Source organism: Balaenoptera musculus, chromosome 9 (genome assembly GCF_009873245.2).
Source record: "Balaenoptera musculus isolate JJ_BM4_2016_0621 chromosome 9, mBalMus1.pri.v3, whole genome shotgun sequence".
Taxonomy (NCBI): domain Eukaryota; kingdom Metazoa; phylum Chordata; class Mammalia; order Artiodactyla; family Balaenopteridae; genus Balaenoptera; species Balaenoptera musculus.
Window position 1 is genome coordinate 45,705,604 of NC_045793.1, and position 25,850 is coordinate 45,731,453.

Here is a 25,850-nt window from a genome sequence, read left to right on the forward strand (position 1 = left end):
GTTTATATTTTCCTTTTCTCACACCATTTTGGGGAGAGAGAGAGAGAGAGAGAGGTGACTCCCACTAGCAAGAACATATCGGGACTTTCTAAGTGTGGTGTGTGGTTACTTTAGTCCCTGTCAATTGCTTTAATATTTCAAAATGGAACCGGCTCTCTGGCGGGCGTGGAAGTGAGCGCTGTGAATGAAAGCTCCAAGCGCAAACTCCGCGGAACCTCGCCGTGGCTGTTTGCCCCACCGGCCCCCTGGGAGGACACGGACCTCGGTTCCCTGGGATTTCCGCGCGCGGTGCCGTGCTATTCATTTTGTGCGGGCTTCGGGAGCCATCGGCGCGCCGGGCCGCCCTGGCGCGCGCGGGTCTCCGGGTGCGGGGCTGGAGCCCGGCAAGCGTGTGCCCTGCCGCCGGCGGTGTCCGGCGCGCCCCTCCCTCCGCGCCCGCGGGTGCCAGACCAGACGCCGGTCCCGGCGCGCTCGCAGAAGACTCTTCTCAGTTGTCAGTTTTCTCGCTTGTCAGCAGAGCTGCTGGTAAGTGACACAAAACAGAGAGGGGGCGGGAAGGCAGCATGGCTGGGCAGAGAACGACCGGGAGGGGGAGCCGCGGGGCGCCCCAGGGCAGGGGGCGCGGGTGGAGCCGGGGTGCACGGCCTCCGGGTCGGACCGCCCAGCTCCGCGTCGGCTCCCCCTAGACTCCCCCCCGCCTCCCCGCTCTCCCCTTCTCACTTTCTCCCTCCTCGCCGCCTCTCCTCCCCACTCGGTCCTCCCTTTCCCCCCCTGCAGTCCTTCAGCTGCCAAACTGTTCGCTTCCTTGGCTTTGTTTGAGAAAAAAAAAAAAAAAGAATCCAAATAGGTCTGAGGTGTTTTCTCCTAGATCAGGAGCACAATTCCTACCCTTGGCATTAGCCCAGCAGCATGGCTGGTTCCCGCAGCTGCCTCCGGGGGGCACGTGGGCCCGGGGTCCCCGGCCCTCCGGGCCCGCTTTAAGCCATGATTTGGGGGTCGCAGAAGGGGGAGCGCACGCAGAAAGTGACAGGCAGACGCGCGCGCCACCTGACTGGGGCTCGAGGGCAGGGCTGGGCAAAGAGGCGGGAGGGGACAGCCCAAACTCTCTCGGCCTCACTCCCCGTGATAACCTGCAGCTATGGAGTCGCCAACCAAGGAGATTGAAGAATTTGAGAGCAACTCTCTGAAATACCTGCAACCCGAACAGATCGAGAAAATCTGGCTTCGGCTCCGAGGGCTGTAAGTAGATCTGTTTACTTCTCTTGCCCTATTTCCCTCTCATCAGTATTTTACTACACAGCCACAGTCACGACTGCTCACCCCAATTCCTGCATGACCCTTAAAAATACAGCCCTAGAAGTTCCACAACCGCTTCTCTGTTAATTACAGTCACTGCTACCTTCCTTTCAACAGCGAGACTTGTCTTTCTGAGTGCTTCGGAATGCCTTGCTGTTTCCAAGTCATGCTTTCTTTGGGGAAGAGGAGATGTCCTTAGATTTCAGTTATAGTGGCTCAATATTCATGGAGATATTTCTGTTTGTTTGTTTGTCAGGGGAGAAAAGTTTGGGGACTCAGGTCACTGACTTTTGATCACAGGAAGAGTTATTCTCTGCAGAATGCTTGCAGACACCTTGGCAGGTGGTCCAAGAACTTAACAACAGTTCAAATTCAGCATGCATTCTGGCTGTTAGATTTTCCTCTCCCTCTCCCTAGCCTACTTCAACTTCTGATATTTTCTTAGGATTCTTTCTAGCAAGAAAATAGTTACTGAAAGGAAGGACTAGTTTTGGAGAAAGTAGGGTTCAGAACCAATATTGGAGTTTCCTAGTAATATTTGAAGAGTGAAATAGGGCGTTTGCTTTCAATACAGTGGCCAGAATTCTAGTTGGACTGGTGAACAGAGATCTCTGAATTTCATTCACTTCATCGGGTGCTGTCTGTTTTGGGGTACTGAGGAGAGGTGACCTGAAAATACGTGTTATTTTCTGTGAAAAGATTTCATAAACAATGAACTGCTGGTTATCCCAGTCAGGAAGCTGTAGTGACAGCTGTACGGTTACAGCTTGCTCCTCAGTTGACCAGGCAGCTCCCAAAGATACCTTCCATAACCACCAGATACTCATTTCCCAGATATTTGGCATCAAATATCTAGTGCAGATAAAAAAAAATAGGTTTTCTCCAAGTATATTCTCCAGACCTTCTGTTCCTACCAAGGGCAGTGATGGGAAAACCAGCTCCTTGGCAGTTTGTTTTGCCGCAGTTATTGTTTTTGAAAGCACACACACACACACACACACACACACACACACACACATGCACACACACCCCAAAACAAATCAGAAAGGCACTGATCTAAGTTATCTTTATCTTGGGGGAGACCACATTCCAACCAGGATATTCACAGTTTCTAAAGGGAAGCAATAAGGTAGGTGTTTCTTCAAGGTATCCCCATTTAAAGTGCAATTTATAAAAGCCCTTCCATCAATAATCAAAGTGAGTTTCATTGCCATTGATGTAAATGGGAAACCATGCCAAATAACATGACTTTTGGGTTGTCTGGCTGCTGTAAGCAGAGGCTGTAAACTTATTTGGAAATCTTGTCTTTCTGGCTGGGAGGCTCTTACAACAGTTGAGATGCACGCAATGCAGCACCTCTTTCGGGAGAGGTGTTTACAGTAAGCTCATGTTATATGTGATGAACACTCCATGTGATCATATTATGGTGCACACAGAAAGTTTGTTGCATCCACAAAATCTGGGTCCAAAATATGCAATGTCAAAGTGTTGTCAAGCTGGTCTCCTTGACATCCCGGCTGGAGGGACTCGTGTGCACACACTCAGGAACTGCTTCTCTCAGGCTGCTTTACAATTCCAACCAACTCCACGGAGCTACTCAGGCTGGGGAAGAGTGTTTGGGCAAATCAGCCAGGTTGAGGTGGGAAACTTGTGCGAAAAAGCATTTAGAGCTTACAACACACTGTCTTGTAGCTTCCTCTGTTTCATCTGTTAGGCTTCTCTCCCCAAATTGTTGTCTGCATTTTTGTTTTCAAGTCTCTCGTGTTTACCTAGCACCCTGTACCTTTGAACATAAAAGGTGTGGGTTGATTCTTTTCCAAATATGTGTTTTTGAATCCTTCTCTTTTTACCCTTCCTACTGAAACACCCTGGCCAACAGCAGTCCCAGGAGATGTGTAGCTTCACTTTCTGATTTGAAAAATGACATGTTACTATTGTTATGACTTTTTTTTTTTACTACTGTTATGGTTCTTACTACCACGTTTTTTTTTTTTTTTTTTAAACAAAACAATAGTGCTATAATAAGTTGCTAAAGACTCCGGAAACCAAAGCGCATGCTTTTTTATACAACTTGGAATAACACTTTTGCAGTTAACAAAATAGAAACCTTAGGAGATGGAAGGGTGTGTGTCTCTTTGTTCCCACAGTGGATTAACAGTAAGAGAAAGGAAGCTGTTCTTTCAACATTTTAGAAAAACTCAATAGCCACAATTGAATTTTCATACCAATTTATTACCATGACACCTGTATAGAAGGGGCTTTACAGGTGACCACAGATAGTCAGGAATTTGGTTCACCTTGTTTGAGAGCCATCTAAGTTTCAGGACTTGATCATCTCATGCCTGGACTATTTAGTGGTATTGTCAGTATCTCGCCTACTTAATCTATCCTTGAATTTTTCATCTCCTCCAGTAGAACGTCAGTTCCTTAGGACAGACACTTTGTGTGTCTTGCTCACTGCTGTACCTCCAGTGCCTAGAGCAGGGTTTGGCACATAGTAGGTGCTCAATGAATAGGTGATGAAGGAAGCATAAAGACCCAAAGGTGAACTTTTCAGTATTCAAAATGAAGGTAAATGTATATCTGGGTCAGCTTATAGGCCACGTGATACTATCAACACAATATTCCATGAACTAGATGGGAGATGGATTTAATTAACATCATTACCCAGGTTGGGCACAGTAATCTAAACTGAGGCGGAAACTGGGCAAGATGTGGCAAAGCCACGACCCAGGGCAGAATCCCACTCTTACGTTTACCCAGGTTCTCTCTTCTCCTCCCCTTTTCTGCACTGGCCTGGAGTGGTCTTTACCAGCAGCAAGAGGATTGTTGCCAAAAATCTACAGTGTGGAGAATATAGGGGGTGGTCCTCTCTATATTACAAGCCCCACACATCCCCCTTTCCACGCTTTCCTTTTTTCTCTAGCACGTTTCACTGTCTTAATACTATATATTTAATTTATTTATTATGCTTATTGTCTGTTTCCTCCAATTAAAATAGAAGTTCCTTGAGGAAGGAGCCTCTTTTTTTGTGTTTCCATTTCCTCAGTTGTCCCCCAAGTGCTGTTGTCCTTACTCTATCCTCTGTAGGAGTGGGTGGAATTGTTAAGAGCCCCTCCCAACGCCTGTTTTGTTAGGGAATCTTCCAGTCAGGGAAAATATGACGACTGCACTTGCTTCCTCTGATGATGAGGGGGAGCCTCACGGCTGTATGGTTTTGAGTCGTAACTTGTACCTTGGGTCCCGACCAAGAGTTTTTCCTGTTATATGATGACAAAAGGGTGCTTCTATACTTTTTTTTAAAAAAAAAATTGAGAGCAAGAGAACAGGTTTCACTTATTTCTTGGCATTTATTGTCACAATTGTAATTAAGCTATTGTATATCTGTTTTGCCCAACTATGAGGTAATCAGTACAATAAACTTTATGCTTTTTTAACACTCTATGAAGATGATGATGCCTTTTTTGCATGATCTAAAATAGTACTATGAACATAAACGGAGGTATGGTTTATTATGTTTACTGTCTGTTTCCTCCAACTAAAATATAAGTTCCGTGAGGACATAGTTTTTTTTTTTTTTTTGATCTGTTTTGGTTACTGGAGTATCCCCAGGTGTATGGTTATTAGGGTCACAGACTGGGATTATTGTTTCTGTCTATTCAGCAAGCTTTCCCATCCCCCTTATTATGGCAGTAGACCCTCCCCCCTGCCTCCCAGCCCTCCATGGGCTCAGGATCCAGGATCGGCCAATCATAGAATTTCACCATTCTGGCAACAGTGGTTGGTCTCAAGTGTGGCACAGGACCCAAGCAGAAGCAGTAGAGTCCTCCACTGAGATTCTCTATTGGCTGGGGGAGAGTGCTGCTTTCTCTGCTGGGTTTTCCTGGTGTCCGCTGCTGGCTCCATTTCTCACTGCGTGGAGAAGAGCTTTCAGTGACAGGAGACAGGCCAGAACTTACAGAGAAGCAGAGGGGAGAAGATGGAGTGGAAGTCCCTGGGTCTGCTCCCACAAGCCCCAGTTCCTGCAGTTGTTTCTCTGATTCTTTCTGCTGTCCCAGCTACGCGAATCCGTCAGGCTGTGTTCCTGCATAGGTTACTTTGAGTTTGTTGTCTCTGAAAGTCTTCACTAATACCCCCACTGAAGTACAGAGAACTTAAGTGACTTTTCCAAAGTATACATCAAAGGCGGGGGGAAAATCCAGAGGCAAAGAAGCCCGGATCTTTGGTTTTGTATTTCCTATTTAATAAAGGCTTCTCAATCTGTATTTTCTTTCTACTCATCTGAAATTTTTAATAGGGTCATCAGTGTTCAGGCAACAGAAGTTTAGTCGGTTAACATTTACTGAGTGTCCGTTATGTGCCGGGCACTTTGATAAACTCTGTGCAAAAGTAGATAAGTCATAAGGCTGTAAGATATAAGGCTATAGCTAAAGAGGTGAACACCCGAAAGTGTTGACTGTCGTTACAGAGGATACACGGGGAGCTACCTCTGCCTGGGAGGGCCAGAGAAGGTGTGAGCAGTGAGCTGCAGACTTACTCGGAGCAGAGTCCTTAGAGTCACAAGGAAGAAACTTGCACAGATTTCTTTCATTCATGTCAGCCTTTTGCAGAGATGTGAGGAAAACAAGGAGTCATCCAGTCAGCACAGAGTACATCAGCTCAGAATTCTGAGCTGTTTTTATGCACAACTGGAAAAGCTGTGTCTACTTACTAGGAATATAGCCTGGGTCCTAGTGCCCTTCCCTATGCTCACCTCTTACCGGTATTCCCAAAAGAGAGGGTGTGGTTGGGTCTAGTTGCTGTCATTCAACATGGAGCTATTGGACAGAAATCTCCCAGGTCACCTCAGAATCAGCTGGCCCCTACATTGGTCCCTGGTCCATCAGCTGTCCAGGTAACAGGGTTACCTTGCCTGACAAACCAATCCTCAGAGGTCTTAGATATTTTCCTTAAAAGGTAGTTGTGAGGTATCCTCTTGCAGCTCATCTAGTGCAATATTGAGGGATAGATAAAGCTAGTGAATGGAGGTAACAGTGTACAAAGGTGCAGAGGTATGGGAGACATTGGCACATCAAGGAGGAGTGAGAGATAAAGTTGGAATAAAAGGCATGGGCCAGGTAGTGATACATGGAATTTTAAAAAATTTACTTTTTGTTTTATTCAAAACTATACATGCTCATAGTTTAAGGAGGCAGGTCTTCGAACACATTACATACACATACAAATGTGTTCCAGACACTCTCCATTCATCTTTCAGGGAATCTTTTTTTGAATGCATGTAATTTTAAGGAGTTTACATCTTGTCCCTTAAGTTCTAAGGAATTGTTAAAAGACTTTAAGCTAGAGAGTAACACAATGAGATTTGAATTTTAGGATGGCTATTCTGGAAGAAGTATGGAGGACAGATTGGAGATGAGACTTGAGGCCTGGAGATCAGTTGGAGAAGATTCTTCAGTTATGGTAGTGCCACTAAGGAGGAAAAAATAAGGGGCACATTTGACATTAGAATGGAGCAGAGAGAAAGAAGGAGAAGTTGTCTTCCAAGCTTGTTTTGTCTCAGATGTATTAGTGAGTTTGGTGCCATTTGCCTTGTTAGAGACCACGGAGAGAAGTGCAGGCTTGGATACAGCAGAATGATAAATTTGGGTTTAGACGTGCTGGACTGGAGCAGCCTCTGGAAGGTTCAAGTAGCTGGTGGTGATAGCAGCCTGGAACTATGGAGAGACCTTTGGCCTAGAGCCTCGGGTCTGAGAGTCATGGTTCTGAGTTAAAGCCTTGTGAACAGATGACCCAGGGAAGAGGGGCTTCACCTGAATCTCACTAATAAAGCAATTCCAAAAGAATAATTTTTTAAAATTGATGTTTATTTCCCCCAGATTACATATTTTAGGGTGTTAATTGGGGCCTTCCACTCTCCCATTTAATTGCAAATGTCAGATGGTTCAGCATAATTTTATTGGGCTCTTATTCTATACCGGATATTAGGAGCTTCAGAAGAGAAATGAAAGTATCAGAAGAAAAGCCCTGCTTTCAGGAAACTTAGAGTCTAGTTAGGGAGACAAGATAATTCTTTATAGAAGTGAAAAGTTATACAACAACAATAAAATTATGGGCAATAATTAATTGCTAGGTAAACGACATTGACACAATGTCCTAGGATTTAGAGAAGGAAGACATTTGTGTTTGAGGGATTGTTTTTGAGTCTTTCTTTTCCTAATAAAGGCCAGTTAAGTCTCCCTGAATTATGTTCTTAATGTATATTGAAGGGGAGAAAGAGGTGAATATCAAAAAGGGTTAAGTAGATTCTTATATTTAGAATGAAATTTTCTTTACTTGAATACTAATGTCGTATATTAGTACATCATCACTTGCTTATCAGAATTTGGTTGTGCTAGCTTATTAGCTAATTACAACTCAGTATTTAGCAGCTGTTTATTATTTTGGCTAAGTTTTACAGCGTCTGTCTGTTGGGAAGCAGCCCTAAGCAAAGAGATTTCTTCATTTCTAGCTCCATTTTCCATCTTTAATTTCCTTTGGTTCATAGAAAACTACTTTCCTTGGTTCCAGTTTCCCCATATGGAGGGAAAGTGTTCACATGACCCACTTCATAGCTTTTTGAGAGATGACAAGAAAAATAATGATTAAATGTGAGACACATAATGTAGTCTGTAACAGCTTTGAGAATGACCATCACAGTTTCCCATTAGTAATACAAATGAATTCTACAACAAATAAAATACTCTATTTCTGGAGAACATATACTGAATCCATGCAAAGTGCTATATTCTTCAGGTTTATTGGAATGTACTCTTTATTTAAAGACCTTTTGACAGCTCTTATTAAATAAAATAAACGAATATAAGAAAAATCTAGATGTTCCTAGGTTGTGAAATTATGAAAAATCTTAAGAGAATAATTCAGTCAAGAAGACATCATTCATAACTATAGGTAATGAGTTTTATTTATAAATTTGAATGAATACACACTCATCTATATGCAGGAATCTCATCTATCACTCATTCACTCAGCAAATATTTCTCCAGCACTTACCATGTGGCAGGCACTATGCTAGACACCAGGGATACAGTGGGAAACAAGAAAAATGTCCCCTCCTTTAGGGAGCATTCAGTCTACAGGTAGAGGCAAATGTTAAACATCTAATTCGCCAAATAGATATTTACTGTGATGAGTGCCGCAAAGAATTACAGGGTGCTGTGGAAACGTGTAAGAGGGGGCCCACACCAGGTCTAAGAATCAGGGACGCCTTCTCTGAAGAAGTGAGATTTAAGCTGAGATATGAAGAATAAGTAGGTGTTAGTTAAGAGTTGAGGAAGAGTCTTCTAAGGTATCCAAGGCCTGGGAAAATAGCACGTGCAAAGAGCCAAAGGGACATGACGCCTCCGAGAAGACAAAAGAAGGCCAAGTGGCTGTAGCAAAAACAGTGTGGAGACAGGAGGCTCAAGGCACAGCTGGAGAGAGGGGCAGATCTTGCCTTTTCTTTTAGACCAGGGAGCCTTAGCAATGGGAAACCATTGTAGGTCTGTGGAGATGGATTTGAGAGATTTTTAGGAGATAGACTCAACAGGATTTGGACTTGGCATGTGAGGGAGAATGTGGAATTTAGAATAACTCCCAGGTTTTTAGCTTGAATCCACAGGTACTATTTACTTAGATCAGAATCACTGAGGGGGGATCAAGTTTGCAAGTTGGGTTGTGTGTGGCAGCAGAATGAACGCGGAGTAGAAATCATGAACTCAGTTTTGGACATATTGAATATGAGGGACCTATAAGATGTCCCTGAGGAGACATGAGCAGTTGGATAAGAGGGCCTGGAGATTTAAGGAAAGGTCTGTGTTGGAGATATAAGGTACAGCCCAACAAAGTAAGAAGAAAAAATTATATATATATATAAAATAATGATATAATACATATTGTACATAATATATATAATGCGTGTATATATGTATATGTGAATAGGTGTATTCATGTATGTGTCTGAATGATGCTAAATTAATACTCCTATAAATTTTACAAGTAGAGAGAACATAGTTTAGTGTGACCTCTCTAAATAGTCTGACAGAAGTTGCCAGAAGACTATGAGTTTACATATATTTTCTCATTGGCATTTACTTGTTCAACATTTGGGAAAGACCAGCTAAGTAGTCAATCTACGTGGCTTTGCTTGGAACCCTTGTACTGACTGCTTGGTGTCATGTCCACCACAACATGGGTTTGGAGCCAAGACAGAAACCTGAGGGCTAGGCAGGGTCATTTCCAGTATTCCAGAGGCAGAAAGAGACCATGACCCAAGAAGCTAAATGGAATGAGGCCCTCATCACGGACCTTGTGGGGACTGTCAGGCATGAGCCAGGCAGTGGGGCTCGGAGCTTGGAGCCCAGCCCCCTGCAGAAGGGTCTGGTGGAGCTTGGCTGGGTGGGGGCTCCCTAGACCCTGCAGGAGGCTGTCCTGTTGTCTAGGCTTGTCCAGTGGGCGCCGCCTCGCGCTGCTGCTCCCAGGGGGTCCTACGTGCGCACACCGGGCCTCTGTCTCTTGGCGCATCCACAGTTCTGCCATGGTGCTCCGCCTCCACATCAGCTCTGCCTCATTCATGGCCTCTTCCCCGGAAGCTCTTTAAGGCCTTCCAAAAATGGACCTTCTTCCCTTTTTTTCCACTCCCTTCCAAAGACCTATTGCAGGGACCCAGTATTCAATATTCTGCCAAAATACAGCTTTCCTTTCCCTTAAGGCCAGTAGAAGAGTGAGAAGCAATGTGAGGATGCATTTTGACTGAAAGTCACTATTAGACATCCAAAGAGCATTAAATTCTGTTTATCCAGATTCCAAACAACCAAAATTCTTAAATAAGCAAGACTTTTCCTACACTCTAGAGACACTGAGTAAATTTGGTAGTGAAAGATTAGTCTTTGAAAGCTACTTCCAGGTGTGTTTTTAGGAGTAGTTCAAATTCAGATTAATATCCCACCCCTTTTTTTCCTCTACCTCTCTGAGTCTTGTCTGAGGATGACTCTAAGGGGTCTTACAATACCTTTAAATTAACCCCCCCAAAGTATTTTATATTTAGTATACTACTCTAGGTTGTTACTTGGAACCCTGTCTGCTAACTATGAGAAACTATAAACACTTTCATGAACAGGGTCCTGTGTAGCTCATTTGTGAAATATAAGGATGAATTATTGTAAATCAGGCTTCATAAATGTTTAGAACCGCCATTCTGTCTATAAAACTACTAACTGAAATTAGTCATGGTTAAAAAAATGAAAGAATTGTTCCAAGCACCCATTTCTGGGAGTCTTGGATACTTTCAATGAGCATAACTGTAGCTGAGGAGAATCTGATTCGAATGCTCAACTGATTCAGTTGACAGTGGCGCTCAAAATGGTCCCTAAGAGTGCATCTGCTAGCTGAGTGGGTTGTTTTTTTTTTTTTTCTTTTTTCTGTATTTTGAGGATCGGCCTTACTTTTGCCATATTTAAATTGTTGAAATTTACAGAGCCTATGTCCAGAGAAGAGCCTTCTATAGATGATTCTACTGTGAGAGAAGATTTTAGAGGAAATAGGAAGGACATCTGCTTTCAAGGAGCTGTTGTATTGACTTACATTCACCTGGAATTGTAAATGGCCAATAGCTGCTTTCTGCTGGGAGTAGGTTTTGATAACAAGTTGGGAGGAAGGGTGGAGGAGAGGAGGAAGGAGGTACTACTTGGGGAGATAGGAAAGGCTTAAAAACATTAGATTGGTCACTGAAGTTAAACTTGGCAGAAGATACAGTTTTTGTTCTGGCTAAATCTACATGGGGAAAACAGAGTAGAGAATTCAAGCATCTCTCTGGATAATTCAATTAAAAAACCTACCCCTCCCCTAATTACAGGGAAATATCTGTGAAGAGTGAGGTTTTGTCTCAGTCCTTTGGATTTATCTCCAGTCTGGCAGTGTTGTCACAGATATTCAGAAATATTTTTGTTTTCAGCCTTTCTCATTGATGTTTATAGAAACAGGAGACAGGCTCCCAGGAAGGAGGTCACAAAGATCTCTTCCATTCCCACCCACACAGTTTTATTGTACTTATAACGCTGCAAGTGGTTGTAAATATGTGAATGGAGGGATAGGTCATTTATGCAAAAAAGTACTATTTGGACTTCTACAAGCATGACATTTACTTTCTGTTTCCATATTTTTTCATTGGTGCCACTGATTAGCTCACTGCCCAGCTTTAAGCAGTAGATTTTAAGCTAGAGGGAAATGGTCCTTGGTTTGCTCAAAAATAATGCTTTTCAGAGGAAGAGTTCAGCTTTCTTTGGGGAGGGGTCCTATTTTGGGGCCTGTTAGACAGTAATCTGAGTGCTGGAATTTCTAACCCAGGCCCAGGAGAGAAACAAGCATGAACAGGAGATTTGGATTTTTGTGTCTGGCCAGCTGTCTGCAGCTAGACGAGGGGTGTGGGGAGGGGGAGCAATGAAGACACAGCCCTGTGGGAATGTGGGCGCATCCGGCGCGGGGTGGATTGACTGTGAGTTGGTGCCGGTCCAGGTGGGGCTTCCTGTGGGGTTGTTTAGTTTGAACTAAACCTTCTCCTCAAGGATTTCTCCTGTTTCCACTGCCCAGCCGGCATTAGATAGAAACACATTTGCTTCCAGAAGTGAGTTAAACATTGATCATCTTATTGACAGCTGTGTTTCGGATTAGCATTCTCTCCTTTTTCTGATTTACCATGCTCAACCCCAAACCACACTCTCGAAGGCTTCCTTCATTTGAATTTGATCTCATCACGTTGGGTTAAACATATTGGAATTTTGTACTTTGGGAGTTGCTGTCCCCAAACATGATCTTCCTTTTCTAAGAGCCCTAAATGAAAGGGTGTGAATCTGTAGGACAGTTTTCCCCAATAGACAACCTGGCAGAAAAGTTCTCTAGAAAATTTAAGCAAAACCAACTCCCTCCTAATTATTGGGTTATTCCAAGAGAAAGTGAGTTTATATTATTTCATTATTTTTTATTTTTTGTCCTGCCTTGGATCTTTGGCCAACCAGGAAAATAGAATTGTTGCCCACATGGATTTTCATTCTGTAGCTCATCAGTTAAGAAATATTTGAGCTAGTAAGAGAAGAAAGTTTCTCATTTTCTCTAATATCTTTCTTCTCCCCGCCCCTTCCCCAAATAGTCTCCTGGAAGGTGCCAGGAAACCGCAATTTATATGTATTTTCTCATTGGCATTTACTTGTTAAAAATATGGGAAAGGCCATAAAGCAATCAGTATATCTAGCTTTGCAAATCTAGGTTTTAACATGGGTATCATGGAAATGAAATCACTGGGAGAAATGAGAAGAAATGTACAAGGACCTTCCATTCTCAGCAACATCTAAAGTAGTTCATACAAATGATTTAAGACAGATTCGGTGGAAGTTTCTAGCGATATCCAGTTTTGTTCAGTCGGCACCCCATATGCCAGTAAAAAACAAAACCAGAGGATCAGAGGATCATTCAGATCCTCGATCATTTCACGGATATTTGTGGCATTTTATCTCAGTCCACTTTCCCACGAGTGAGCCGCATGTGACCTGAACTCGTGAGAACATGTACTTAACTCCCTGAGTTTTGCTGTGCACTTTTTTTTCTGAGCCTGTCCCCCAATCTCCTCTCCCTTGAGGGAACTTGAGGCCTGAGAACCAGGCTATCTGTGCATTTCCAAAGCTATCTGTGCATCGGCAGCAGTAGTGACCTCAGTAAGGAAGGATGGAGACGAGATCTGATGGGATCTGGAGCAGAGTGAGTCATTATTGCCCAGAAACCCTGGAGAACATTGCAGACAGAACTGGACTTCTCACTGTGTGTGTGGAGTTGTTGCATATTCACCTTCCCAGATCAGAAAATCTTCTTGTGCTCAACTGGGAGGTATCTTGCTGTCAACTTAGAGACCAAGCACAAGTTTTGGTTTTTCTAAGCCAGCTTGTTTGAATATTAAGCCTATTTATAAACCTCATTATTGCAGCAACCATATGGCTCTTAAAGATACTCACTTTAAAAAAGTGAAAGACTGCCAGGTGCTTCATGATATAACCTCAACGCTTAATTGACTCTCACTCACCCAGGCTATCAGGAATGATTCCCAAGTCATCTGTTTGACTTTGGAGTCTGTGAAACTTACGTGTGATTGTGGGTACGCCCAGTATTTTGCAAACTGCTAGCCATCAAAAAGCAAACAAAGCTCTTTAAAAGCATCCTGCGTCTGCCACACTGTTGTCTCTTTTTTGCTATTTCCTTGCTGTCTCTACTCTGCCCTTAGGCAGGTCCAGGTGTACTGTGGCCGGAATCACTCCTTATGCTTGCTTAGTTTCGTCCCTTCTCTCCCTAATTGGGGCCAAGAGAGGTAAAATGAAGCGCAGGGTCTTGAATTTCAAGGTCTAGATGACACAGCCATGGACAGCTTTGGGGAACCGTTTTAAATATTGGAGGTCAATGCTCTTTGCTCTTTGATGATACTCCCGTCTCAGTAGCCACTTGTCAGAATGTGATCAGCTGGATGTAAATGGACTGAAGCCTTCCAGGGGAGATTTTTCCAGCTTATCACTTCCCCTGTTCTGTACACACGCATGCACACATAACACATACACACTATTTGATACTTCTTGGGCAATCCACGATTTCATAGAAACATTCCAGAGTTAAACAGACATTGATTTTCAGTGAAGACCAGGAGTCTTTTAATTTGCCTAACAGGTAAGTGGATGTGGTCAATCAGTAATTCTAGTTATAGCATGATATCTCTGTGCTGAGTTATAACTTCTAGAGGATGCTTAGGGATTCTGTGTAAGCAACTCACTGGGCTTCAGTTTTTAGGGAATTATCGATAAAAAGGTTTTTTCTTAAAAGATAATTTTAGATATTTCTAAGGATTATCATGGTGTCCAGTTCCTAAATATCTAATTTTACTTTCTTTTTTTCCTGCTTTCTGAGCAACGACCCAGCTTTTGACATTAGAGGAAAGTGTGTGGGTCTGCTAGGCTAACAGGGACCACTGCTGGGTGGGTGTCAGAGTGTATACAGCCTGCAGCTCCCTTGGGCATGGGGGGAGTGAGGAGAGCTGGGCAGAGTTTCAGTTCCTCCTCTGCTTAGTAGGACTGAGATTAGCACCTGCTTTCTTTGTGGCTCAGGTGTTCTAAGATGAGGAGAACTGGGAGTATTCAATTTTTCTACTTTAGAAAACAATCTTAAACTTCTTTTTAAAACTTTTTTAATCAATGAAAGGCTTTTTTTTTTAAACAAAATTTGGAAACCTATGGAATTATAATACCATTATTACTTATGCAGTACTATTGTTATAAATATAGTAGCTGACTCGTTCTTGAACATTTACTGGATGCCCAACACTGTGCTAAAACTTTACATTCATTATTACATTCAACTCTCACATCAACCCGTGAAGTGCGTATTATTGTTACCCAAATTTTACAGATAAGGAAACTGGTGGTTGGGAAAGTGATGTAAGTTGCCAAAGGTCACATAGCTTATTGGACACAGTAAGTTGAAGAAGGGATTTAGCTTAAGTAAGTGATCCTAAGCACTATACTGTAATGCCTCTCTTTAAAAAACAAATGAATAGACAAACAAACAATGCCATGTATGTATGTATGTGTGTGTGTGTGTGTGTGTGTGTGTGTGTGAGTGAGTGAAGGGTAGAGGGCATTCCCGGGAACAGGGTTTGCAAAGTGCTCTAGGCCTTCATCCATGCGGTTTCCTCAGCCTGGCCTTGTGAAGATGGCCTGCCTTCTGCCTCAGTGTGCAGGTGTGCTCTCTCCATCTCCCACACTGCCGAGACACCAGAGCACAGCAGCTCCTGGTCGTTCTCTGTGGTCTGAATTAGCTCAGTCTAGCTACGTGAATCTTGAGACTTGTGATGTATTGTTATAAGTTTCAAAAAATTATAAATTTGAAGTAAGTTTGAGAAACCAAAACAGAACATTTAAATACATTCCCTTTGTCTTTAAGGTTATGAATCAGGGGCAAATTCTGTTGAAGTTCTCAAAAACAAAAGGCCAAGAATAAACTAGGTTCTTTTCCAGCTCATTTCCTGCGTTTGGATGGATAGAGCCCAGTATGTTCTGTGGTTGGTTTTGTTTGTTTTTGTCGAGGGTCTAAATTTCCTCCAGGCATCCTTTGACTTCTTTGACTAATTTCCTCAATTTTCTTTGAGGGCTTCAGAGTTTGCTTTCTGTCTCAACCAGTTCAAGGTTCTGTGTCCTTAGTCAAGTTACTTAACCTCTCTGAGCCTCATTGCCATCAAGTATAAAGTGAGGTAAACCTCCTAGGGTCTGTAGGAGGTCAAAGTGAGTTAATTTATGTAACACACATGGAACAGAGGAGATGCTCAACAACTGTGACCCTCCTCCCCAGCTTGCCCCCGCCAGCCTTCTCTCACTGCATTCCTCCTGTGTGTAGAAAACCATGACTGTGGTAGATGGCCTCACTGCTTGTAGTAACTCATCACTAAACAGAAAAAAAATGAGTAGAAAGAAAGCATTTTGATCAGTGTCTTGATAAATTCACTCATTCACGCAACAGCAGTATATTGAACAGCTGTCATTTGTCAAGCACCATGTTAGGCAAGGGAGAAACACTAGCAGATAGTGCACAAGCCGTCGATCTTGCCATCAGCGTAACAGACGAGCTCTGGCCACCATGGAACACACAAAAGGGATGATCCAGTTTGGGAGGCCCTAGAGTTTTCGGGAGAAAGTGATGACTCAGCTGAAAGCTGAAAGCTGAAGGATGAGTAGGACTCAAGCCTCACCATCTCGCCCAGTCAAGATGATCTGTGAGTAGGACCTTGAGTAGAGTAATTTCCATGGATCTGTATTTTCTCTTGTGCTTTAAGTGCTGACCTTCCAGCTCCAGTGTAAGATGACACTGTTTGGGTTGGGTCTCTTTGGACATGGGGGCCGTCTGTCTAAATGGGACAAGATGGGAAGGGAGAGCTTCAGAATCTGTGAAGTCAGGAATGCATCTATGAAGGTGGGGAGTGAATGTTGGGAAGGTGAGTTGGACTGAAAATCAGATTTTTTGGTCTCTCTTTTTTGGGTCTACCAAACGCACAACCCATGTTTTGATATGTGTGGGTGGCAGCTACAAATGATGTATTTATTTTGCCAGCAGACATTTGTTGTGTACCAACCATGTGCCAGTCGATGTGCATGCCCTTGGGATAGATACAGAGACCCATATGACAGGACCCCTGAGCTCAAGAAACTCAAAACAAGGGGAAAGGGTCCTAAACCTTTTAGAATTCCCCTTACATGGCATGCATGGTACTTGGCAAATTCAGTGCATTATGTTCTCTGAGATCATTCCTCCCATTTTATAGATGTGGAAGCTAAAGCTTGCTTTAGTGTAGAGCTTGTGTGAGTCTCGCAGCTAGAGAGGAGAAGTTGGATTTTGAACCAGGTTTATCACATTCCAGAACCCTATTGTCTTTCCACAAGGCAATGCAACAGGTGACCCCTTCTCTCAGGTGTCATCTTTTAAAAAAAAGTATACATTTTATTACTTTTCTTGATTAGCTCAGTACTTTTTAGCCTTAGAACCTGCTATCTGCCTCTGAATCTGGCTGGGCTGGGCTGGTTTGAGGTCATTAGGCACGCCCTTCTTACCTGCTTGCCCCACGTACTTACATATTTCTCCTTGTTGAACTCCTGCCCATCAATCAAAGCTACCTCTTTCACAAAGCTTCCTGAGCCACCCCTTGTCTTGGTTGTTATAATAGAACACTTTTGGTAACATGTATTAATTTCCTTTTTTAGGATTCAGATTCTTTCAGAGAGTGGATCTTAGTAGAGTTATTATGAGGATTAGTGATGTATGTTAAGTGCTTGTTACTAGTAGGTGCTGAAATTGGAAGCTATTCTTATTTTTGTTCATTTTGATGCACTCAGCGTTCCCAGCAGTGCCTTTGTATGATCCTTGGCAAATGTTGGGAGAATTCTGTGGAAGCCAATAGCAAAGGTTGTCTTCTGGCCTCTGAAGATACACTCTGTTGACAGAACTAGTTGAGTTTCTGGGTAGGAACCAGGGGCATCCATGTGCCCCGACTGCCCCCTTACCTTTGGTCCTTGCACACTCTCACTGGGTTATTTTCCAGTCTTGCCAGAGACTACTGAGCCCGGTTCATTAGACAGCAGTTCGAACGAGGGCCAAGGGCGTGGGTCACACCCACAGCTCACTGTGCTCTGTGCCTGTGGATGAAACCTCTGCCTTTGCTACTGCCTACAGCGTGTGAGCTATCACTGCTGGGGTGGGGGGGGTGGTCCAGGATGGTCAGTGCACACCCGTCACAGCTTTCGGAGGGAGTGCAAAACACTGTTTTAAGCAGTGGGATACAGTGGGGCGGCATCCAAAGAATCTGCCTTCGGGGAGCTGACATTCAGGTGGGTTATCTCATTTATTTCTCACCACAAGGTCTTGAGAGAGGTGCTCTGATTATTCCCACTTTACAGATAAAGAAAGTGAGGCTCAGAGGGGTTGAACATCTGGTCCAACACTGTAGAGCTGAGTGCCACAGCCAAGATCGGAACACAGGTAGTTTGCTCTCAAGCCCAAGCCCTAACCCATCTGTTAGTTGACCTTCCTCCCTACATATATGATATAATTCAAACATGTAAATATCTCTGTATATTCTTCCTATAGGTGTATATATCTGTATCTGTGACTGTATATGAATATTTTACAAATTTTTATAATTATTCTAATTATAATCATAATGCTCATTTAAAATAGAAAATATATACAAGTAAAAATAAAAGTAATGATTCATTAACCTGCTACCCTGGGCTCATGATTATCACTCTGGTGTTTTTCCTTATAGATAAATAGGTATCAGTACCTATCAGGTCAAGATCACATTGTGGGTTCGGTGCTGCATGATGCTTACTTCACTTAACATGTCACACTGCCATGTATGTTTTCATTTAAACAGAGATGTCACAGGTCATAGGGATTCTGAATTTGAAACATCTGTGCCTTTTTTTTAAAGCATGTGTGACATGTAGCTCTATTAGCAAATCAGTGGCTTGGCTTCCTGGTGCAGTGACTGTAATGGGAATGTCGGTGTGGAACCAAGGACAGCTGCATTGCCCTTCCTGGAGATGCTACCGGGAGATGCGTTTTCCTCTCCCAGCACTTCCCTTTCCTTTAATCCCCTCCATTAAAGAGTCTTTTAAAACTCTTCTGAGGGTCTTCAGAGCCTACAAAAGCTGACACAAATATGAAAAACATTGAGATACACTGGAAAATAAACTTTTATGGCCATTTCCTCCTCGAATGCCACTGTGACCCAGGTGAGATAGCCCCGGCAGATGTGACCTCCATTTGATAGATTAAGAAGCCCTGCACCCAATAGATTTGTCCAAGGCTAAGTGAGGACTGTAAATAGCAGAGGTGGAGTAGAACTCCAGCTGCTTGTGCTTCCTGGGGACGTGTTCTTCCAGGGGCCTGAGCCCACAGCTTAGCCAGTAGCAAGTTCCTGATTCTGCTCTCACTATTTTTGCTTCTAGACTTTCTCATTGTCCCTTTTCTCACGTCTTCCTTCTCTGAAGACCTTATGTCTGGTCTTATGGTTTAGTTGCATGATTACACATTTACATTTTAAAAGGCAGGTCTTTAAAGGGACTTCAGTGCTAGCTGATGGGGATAATAGTAACAGTAATGACAGTACAAATAGCTAAGAGTTGTGGACCATTTAATATGTGCCAGATACAAGACACGCTTCACAGCCTCTGCCCACTTACTCCACAACAACTCCATGAACCTGGTGAATGAAGGGCTGATATATGAACCTGGATCTTGTCGTCTTTAAGGTCTGATCTCAACCCAGATGCTACAGTGCTCTCAGAGGGGAAAGAGCAGAATATCGGGGGCAGAGCCATTGAGCTCTTGGGATGCTGTGTGTAACTGATAAGACTATGATTCTCTGCATCCAACCACAATGTAACACAATAATCCAAAACTTTTAAGTGGGCTTTGAGACCCACAAGCCTCACAGAGAGAACTTTCTACAAAGTGTTCACCTCTGCATCCATCCCCGCTGAAGCTATCTTTTTCTAACCTACCACCTGCCGCAAACTCTTTTCTGATGTGTGTTTATGCTTCTTTTCCCACAGGAGGAAATATAAGAAAACGTCCCAGAGGTAAGAGCGTCCCTCTGAGAAAGGGGAACTGGTTGGTTGACTCCTTTGTGTCACAACTCTTCGCAAGTCTGGCTCATGGTGGATGTTCATTGTAATAAACAGTCTCTCAGATCCTTCTCAGCGAGTTGCCTGCTTTATCTTCGAGTCGCTACTGTTTCTGTAATTAAAAATTGATTGCAGGCATTTAGTGTGGCACAGTAAGTGTACACCTTCACATGAGAGTGGATCCAGTGGCTTAAAAAGCTTGTTACTGCTGAGTTATCTAGTGATTTTATTAAAACCTTGACCAGAGTGGGGCTGGGCTGAGGGCATGTGTGAAGGATTATAGGTGGAGCAGAAAAGGTTTGCAAATGCATGTTTAGTGTTTGGATTCTCCTTTGCCTGATTTGCTGACAAAATGCTGTTGAGCTCAAAACATAGATGCAAATTCCTTTAAGGGCAGTCTTTTGATTTAACCTTGGAAAGGGTAATTTAAAGTAGAATATCATCTGTCTTCACCCGCCATTACTCTGTTTTATTGAGAAGAGTTTGGAAAGCACATTCCAAAGAAATAGAGTTGCTTAGACCTTCTGTTCGCCAAGCAGCAGAAGACTACAGCTCAGTCTAAAAGGCTAGTGTCTGCTTTTCATTGATTGACTTTGGTATTATGGCTTTAAACAGATTATATGAGATCAAAAATTGCTGTTGCAATTAAAATCTTCCAATAGGTTTCAACAATGGTACTTTCAGTGACGACTTTAATCTGACCTTTTCTAGTGGGTCTCATCTCATAGTAGAGGCTCCTATGTCCTGTGGTTTCCAAATAAAGTCAGTAATCCAAAGTAGTGGTATCATCATTTGATGTGCATTGTGGAGGTGCACAAATCACTGAGAGAAAATGAACTAAAACTTTAAAAGCTTCCTAGAGGTTTCTATACTTTTCTAAATATAGCGAGCTTATACAGATGGCCGAATAATTCTGTCTTGTTCAGGTTCATCAGGCTCATGGTAGTAATTGCATGTGAACCACTGAGCAGGGCATAAATTAATCACTCAGATTAGAGGGTATAGTAGTCTTTAGTAGTAAAAGGTAATTTATCATTTTCACATGTAGTTAACTTGGGGTATGAGATGTTTCAAAGTTGCCTCAATTTTAAGGGGAGATAAATAGACAGGTAAGAGGGAGTTTCTCAAGAGAACTGCTCAAACCTGTCAGGTTTCAAATTACTGTGTCAATTTTTTGGGAAAGCATAGTTTTGCATATCTGATGTGAAAGCTGTTGCATTTTTATGTCGATGTAAAAAAAAACTGGTTTGTATCAGCTTTATTGAAGTCTTATAAAGTGCAAATTAATAGAGGCTTGGTGTGAGCTCTTCTGCTTTTAATCACATGCATATTCTCATGTGAAATATATCCATGTCTACTAATCTGTCATTGAGTAACAAACCATCCCCACACTTATGGCTTAGAACAAGGGTTTTACTTTGCTCATGATTTTATAGGTCAGGAATTCAGGAAGGACTTGTCTGGGTGGTTTGGATCTGACCCACCTGGTGTCAGCTGGGACTGATGTGGATGGAGGATCCACTTCCAAGATTGATTCTTCACTCGTGTGTGGGGAGCTTCGGTGCTCCTTCTTTCTTTCTCTCTCTCCACATGGCTTTCATCCTCCAGAATGTCTCCAGGAGTTTGGGCTTCTACTGCATGGTGGTCTCAGGGGTGTTGCACTCTTAGCTGGCTTCCTAGGCCACGTGTTCCAAGAGAAAAGGAGTGGAAGGTGCTAGTCTCCCTGAAACTGGCTTAATGTCACTTCTTCTGTATCTTATTGGTCAAGCTATTGCAGAATCCACCCAGAGTCAAGAGAAGGGGATATAGATTACATCTCTTGATGGAAGGGTGTTAAAGAATTTGAGGCCCTTTTCATGTATCAAACCTTCAACCTTTATCAGAATGATCTTGCTTGAGACCTTTTCCAGGGATCTGTAAATTTGGAGTATGTGGATACCTTATTTGATGAATGGTAGACACTTTTAAATATATCTTGATACCCCATCAGATGCTGGTCTCTTTGAATATATGCTTGTCTATTGGATGATTCATTTGGACTGGGAATAGCTGTGATTCCTTTTTCATGTTAGGGGCAGGTGTACTAGTGTGGACTCAGCTGGTTAGTTGAATTCTAAGTGCAGTTATTTGGCTTCAGTCAATAATTAGTCAGGTAAAGTTGGTGGCTTCATGTAGGAAAACTAAATGACACAAATGCTACATTAAAAAGCTTTAGATCTTGTAGGTTTGCTTTGGACATTAGGGGAAAAACAGCCCAGGATACAAAAATAATCTACCTTTGTTTAAACTTTTCTTGCTAAGTTTCATTTCGTTTTACTCATGTATTTATTTACCTTCTACAGCCACGTTAAAGAAAAAAAAATTGACTAGCTTTCAAAGTCATCATTATCCCACTACAACTCAACTGAGGTAGATATATTTCTTTAAATATTTCATAAAGTACTAGGCAGATTTTAGTAACCCACAAGAATATTTTTTTAACATCTTTATTGGAGTATAATTGCTTTATAATGGTGTGTTAGTTTCTGCTTTATAACAAAGTGAATCAGCTATACATATACATATATCCCCATATCTCTTCCCTCTTGCGTCTCCCTCCCTCCCACCCTCCCTATCCCACCCCTCTAGGTGGACACAAAGCACCGAGCTGATCTCCCTGTGCTATGCGGCTGCTTCCCACTAGCTATCTATTTTACATTTGGTAGTGTATATATGTCCATGCCACTCTCTCACTTCGTCCCAGCTTACCCTTCCCCCTCCCCGTGTCCTCAAGTCCATTCTCTAGTAGGTCTGCGTCTTTATTCCCGTCCACAAGAATATTTTGATGATAGTGATTCTACTAAGTCTCACTTTTAGTGTTAAGGGAAATGTACTCATGTCTTTCAGGATCAGAATTTCAACCGAAAGAGTGATAAGTACTCTTTACTGGGTTAGCAAGGGCACCTGTAGGTAGGAGGTAAGCTTCTCCCTGCACAGCTTTATTAGATTGGGCTTTAAATAAACACAATTAAGGGGAACCATCCTTTTGCTTTCTGAATGGGGCTTGTCCACGAAGGCCAATCATTTCAAGAGATTTGCTGAAGTGGTGAAATGGTAATTTGACAGCTAGAGTGGATTACACCAGAAACCTGCTTCCCCATAAAATTCTCATCAGGTTGTTTTCAATACAGCTGCAGCTTCAAGTTATCCGGTCTGGCTTTGAGAAGTTTGTATCTTTGAGAAAGCATGCCAGACCATGTACAAAATAATCACAAATACCTATAAATAATCTACTATTCCGGGGCTGCCCCTGAAGAAAAGAATTTCTATGAGGGATGATGTTATAAGCTGAGTCTATATTAGAAGAGCTTCCAACACACACACATGCACACACACTCACTCCCTGTTTCAATGTGCTAGGGAATCTGTGAATGGTCAGCACAATTAGAGGCAGAGATACAAATAAAGACATATCCACAAACCTGAGGGACCTCCACAGACAATTGTTCTGTTTTCATATGTGTGGGCGGTGGAAATACTTTGGTCAGGATGGCCAGGGGTTGGAGTTTTAAGGCCACCAGATAGCAAAATTCTCAGTGGCATGAAGGTTTTTGTTGATTTGTTTGTTACTAACCCTAGCTCTGTTAAGATCATTTAAGTAGAAGTTCTGGTTCTGACTCTATCTGATTTACTCATTTTATAAATCTAGACATGTCTGTGAACAGTTAACTTTAGCCAAAGTTGTCTCTCTTTTTGTTGATAATCATATTAGATTGATAGTCACATGCATAGCACTTTACAAAAATCTCCCATTTTAACAAAAGTTTACTGAATACTTACTGTTGCCATACACTGAAATAAATACCGGAAATAAAAAGATACATAAAAAATAGCCTCTGTGAGGAGGCACACAGGCTTGTAGGTGTGACTGTGAAAAAATTATAATAAAATTTGGTAAGTACTATAATAGATGTAAATACTGAATGTCATTGGGAACAATTAGATCTTTGGGGAGAATTCTTACATTATCGTATGGTCTTCTTTCACTAGATCACAAAAGAGAGCTGACAGTATTTTTTATTATTCATGGTGCTTGAACGTATGGGCGTATTAAAGTCTAATGGAATAGTTGAGAATTTTTTTTCTTCATGTTTTCAGTTATTTTAAACATGTATTTTTTTTTTTAAGTTATACAATTTTTATTTATTTATTTATTTATTTATGGCTGTGTTGGGTCTTCGTTTCTGTGCGAGGGCTTTCTCTAGTTGCGGCAAGTGGGGGCCAGTCTTCATCGCGGTGCGCGGGCCTTTCATTATTGCGGCCTCTCTTGTTGCGGAGCACAGGCTCCAGACGCGCAGGCTCAGTAATTGTGGCTCACGGGCCTAGTTGCTCCGTGGCATGTGGGATCTTCCCAGACCAGGGCTCGAACCCGTGTCCCCTGCATTGGCAGGCAGATTCTCAACCACTGTGCCACCAGGGAAGCCCCTAAACATGTATGTTTTGCTGATTCTTTAGGCTTTTTCTCAAAGGGGCAGATGGCTCAAAAATATTCTGGACATTAGGAGGAAGACAGCCCAGGATACAAACGTGTGGAAATAATCGATAAAGTGCGTCTTGCACATGTAGATAACAGAATGGCCTCTATCTGTTGCAAGGCATAACAAGGAGTTATTTTTTTCCCTCAAGTGTCTAATGCCTTCTTTTACTTGGATTTTTATGTGGCTCAGTAATCACATTTGATAAGCCCAATAATTGATTAAATCCAGCAAATGATTCGTTTAGTCAGGTCTGCCCATGTCATCCTTCATGAATCAGCATACTTAATGAGTCATCAGCAGAACCTCCACCTTTGCTGTTAATAATAGATTGTCGTGTGTGGGCGGGGATGGGTAGGAAGGTGAGTGGATATCACCCTTTGGCAAGACTGCCTTCCAAGCACTCATATTCTTGTGTTAGCGGGTGCATCTTTTGGTGAACTGTGTCCCGTTTCATTCCGGACATATTAAGACTCATTGGTGAATCCTGAAGCTCTTTTGGCGTCGCTGACATAGACTCAGTGGATGTCGTCCCCTACCTTTGTGGTAAAAAAAGACAGCCAAGTAACTTGTGGGGGAAGTTAAAGGGGTGATAGGGTATATCAACGCACATATTTGTGCATGCTTATGGATAACCAATCTTGCACACTACTACTTACTCAGTAGTATTGACATTTAGAGCCCAAGTATTAGTGGTGAAATCAGGGGCAAGAGGATCTTCTAAGAAATAAAATCCTTTAAAAAATATTTTCCTATATGTATTGGCGATGACTAAAATTCCCAAAGTAGTAGGAATGTGTGCATCAGCTATGAGAATACGTCCAGTTTACATTCCAAGTTTGCCAGCTGAGTCAGGGTGACTTTACAATGAATGGTGGCAGACAGAGTGCCAGAGAAAGGAGCAAAGTGGTCTGGTTAGGGCACAAATCACAGATGGACACTGAGAATTAGCCACAAAGGATAATGCCCAAGGCAGTTAACATGGGAAATGGCCTACAAGTAGTGTGATTTCAGGTGAAACAGCCAGGGGAGAAAGGAGGGTGATGGAGGGTCCACATAGATAGTTTGGTCAGATTTCAGAGTATCAGGCAACTGCCACTCATCATCCCTTACTCACTCATTCGCCTTCTTCATAGACCAGCAGGAGTCTGGGGAGCACAGGTGCAGGCATCTAGACTCAGAGTCTGTGTAGCAGGAGTTGGGAATGAGATATGGTGAGAGGGTGCTCAGGTGGAGTGAGTAGCTCAGGCACTGAGTCCGGGTAGTATATTTAGACACTAGTAACAGGAATGACCTTGGCATTGAGCTGTCATTTTCTGAATCAAGAGGATCGTCTAGGCACAATTCAATCTTCTTTTCTTTTCCATCTTCAGGTCTGATAATTACTACCATTCTCCCACTCACCCAGGATCAACACTTTTGAGTCCTTTTATATGAGCTTCTGTTGTGTGTGTTTCTTCAACTTTGCCTTTTTGTTCTCCCCTTTCACCTGTGACACATGGGCCTCTTAACAGGTTGTGGGCTTTTCCTCCTCACTATTTTCATTCTCATCATCTTGGTCCAGTCTCATTATCCATCTCTTAGAATCTTGAATAGCCTCCTAACCACTCTTGTTATTCTGGTTTCTTCATCTCCATTCTGCTTACCCATGTCTGATTCCTTTTCCCACAGTGTCTCTGATGGTGTCACATCTGTTTAGAAAAAAGCAGCAGTAACTCAACAGCAGCAAACCTCCACTGGCTTCATTTCAGCTAGTAAAGACTATCTTCTTGTCTGGGATTTTAAGGGTTTCTTCATCTAC

The 25,850-nt window shown here is 42.6% G+C and overlaps 1 protein-coding gene across 6 annotated transcripts in view; it reads left to right on the plus strand.

Annotated features, from left to right (window-relative positions):
• The window catches only part of PDE1C (phosphodiesterase 1C), a 529,341-nt gene that overhangs the window by 201,259 nt on the left and 302,232 nt on the right, over window positions 1-25,850 (plus strand). The window contains exons 1-3 of one of the 6 annotated variants that reach the window (XM_036863445.1): window positions 269-525; window positions 1,137-1,239; window positions 19,464-19,490. The exons of the other annotated variants lie outside the window; for them this stretch is intronic. Of the exons in view, the coding sequence (XP_036719340.1) occupies window positions 1,139-1,239; window positions 19,464-19,490 (128 nt within the window). The 5' untranslated portion in view covers window positions 269-525; window positions 1,137-1,138. Of the gene's footprint in view, window positions 1-268; window positions 526-1,136; window positions 1,240-19,463; window positions 19,491-25,850 lie in introns of those variants that run through there. 6 annotated transcript variants of the gene reach the window in all.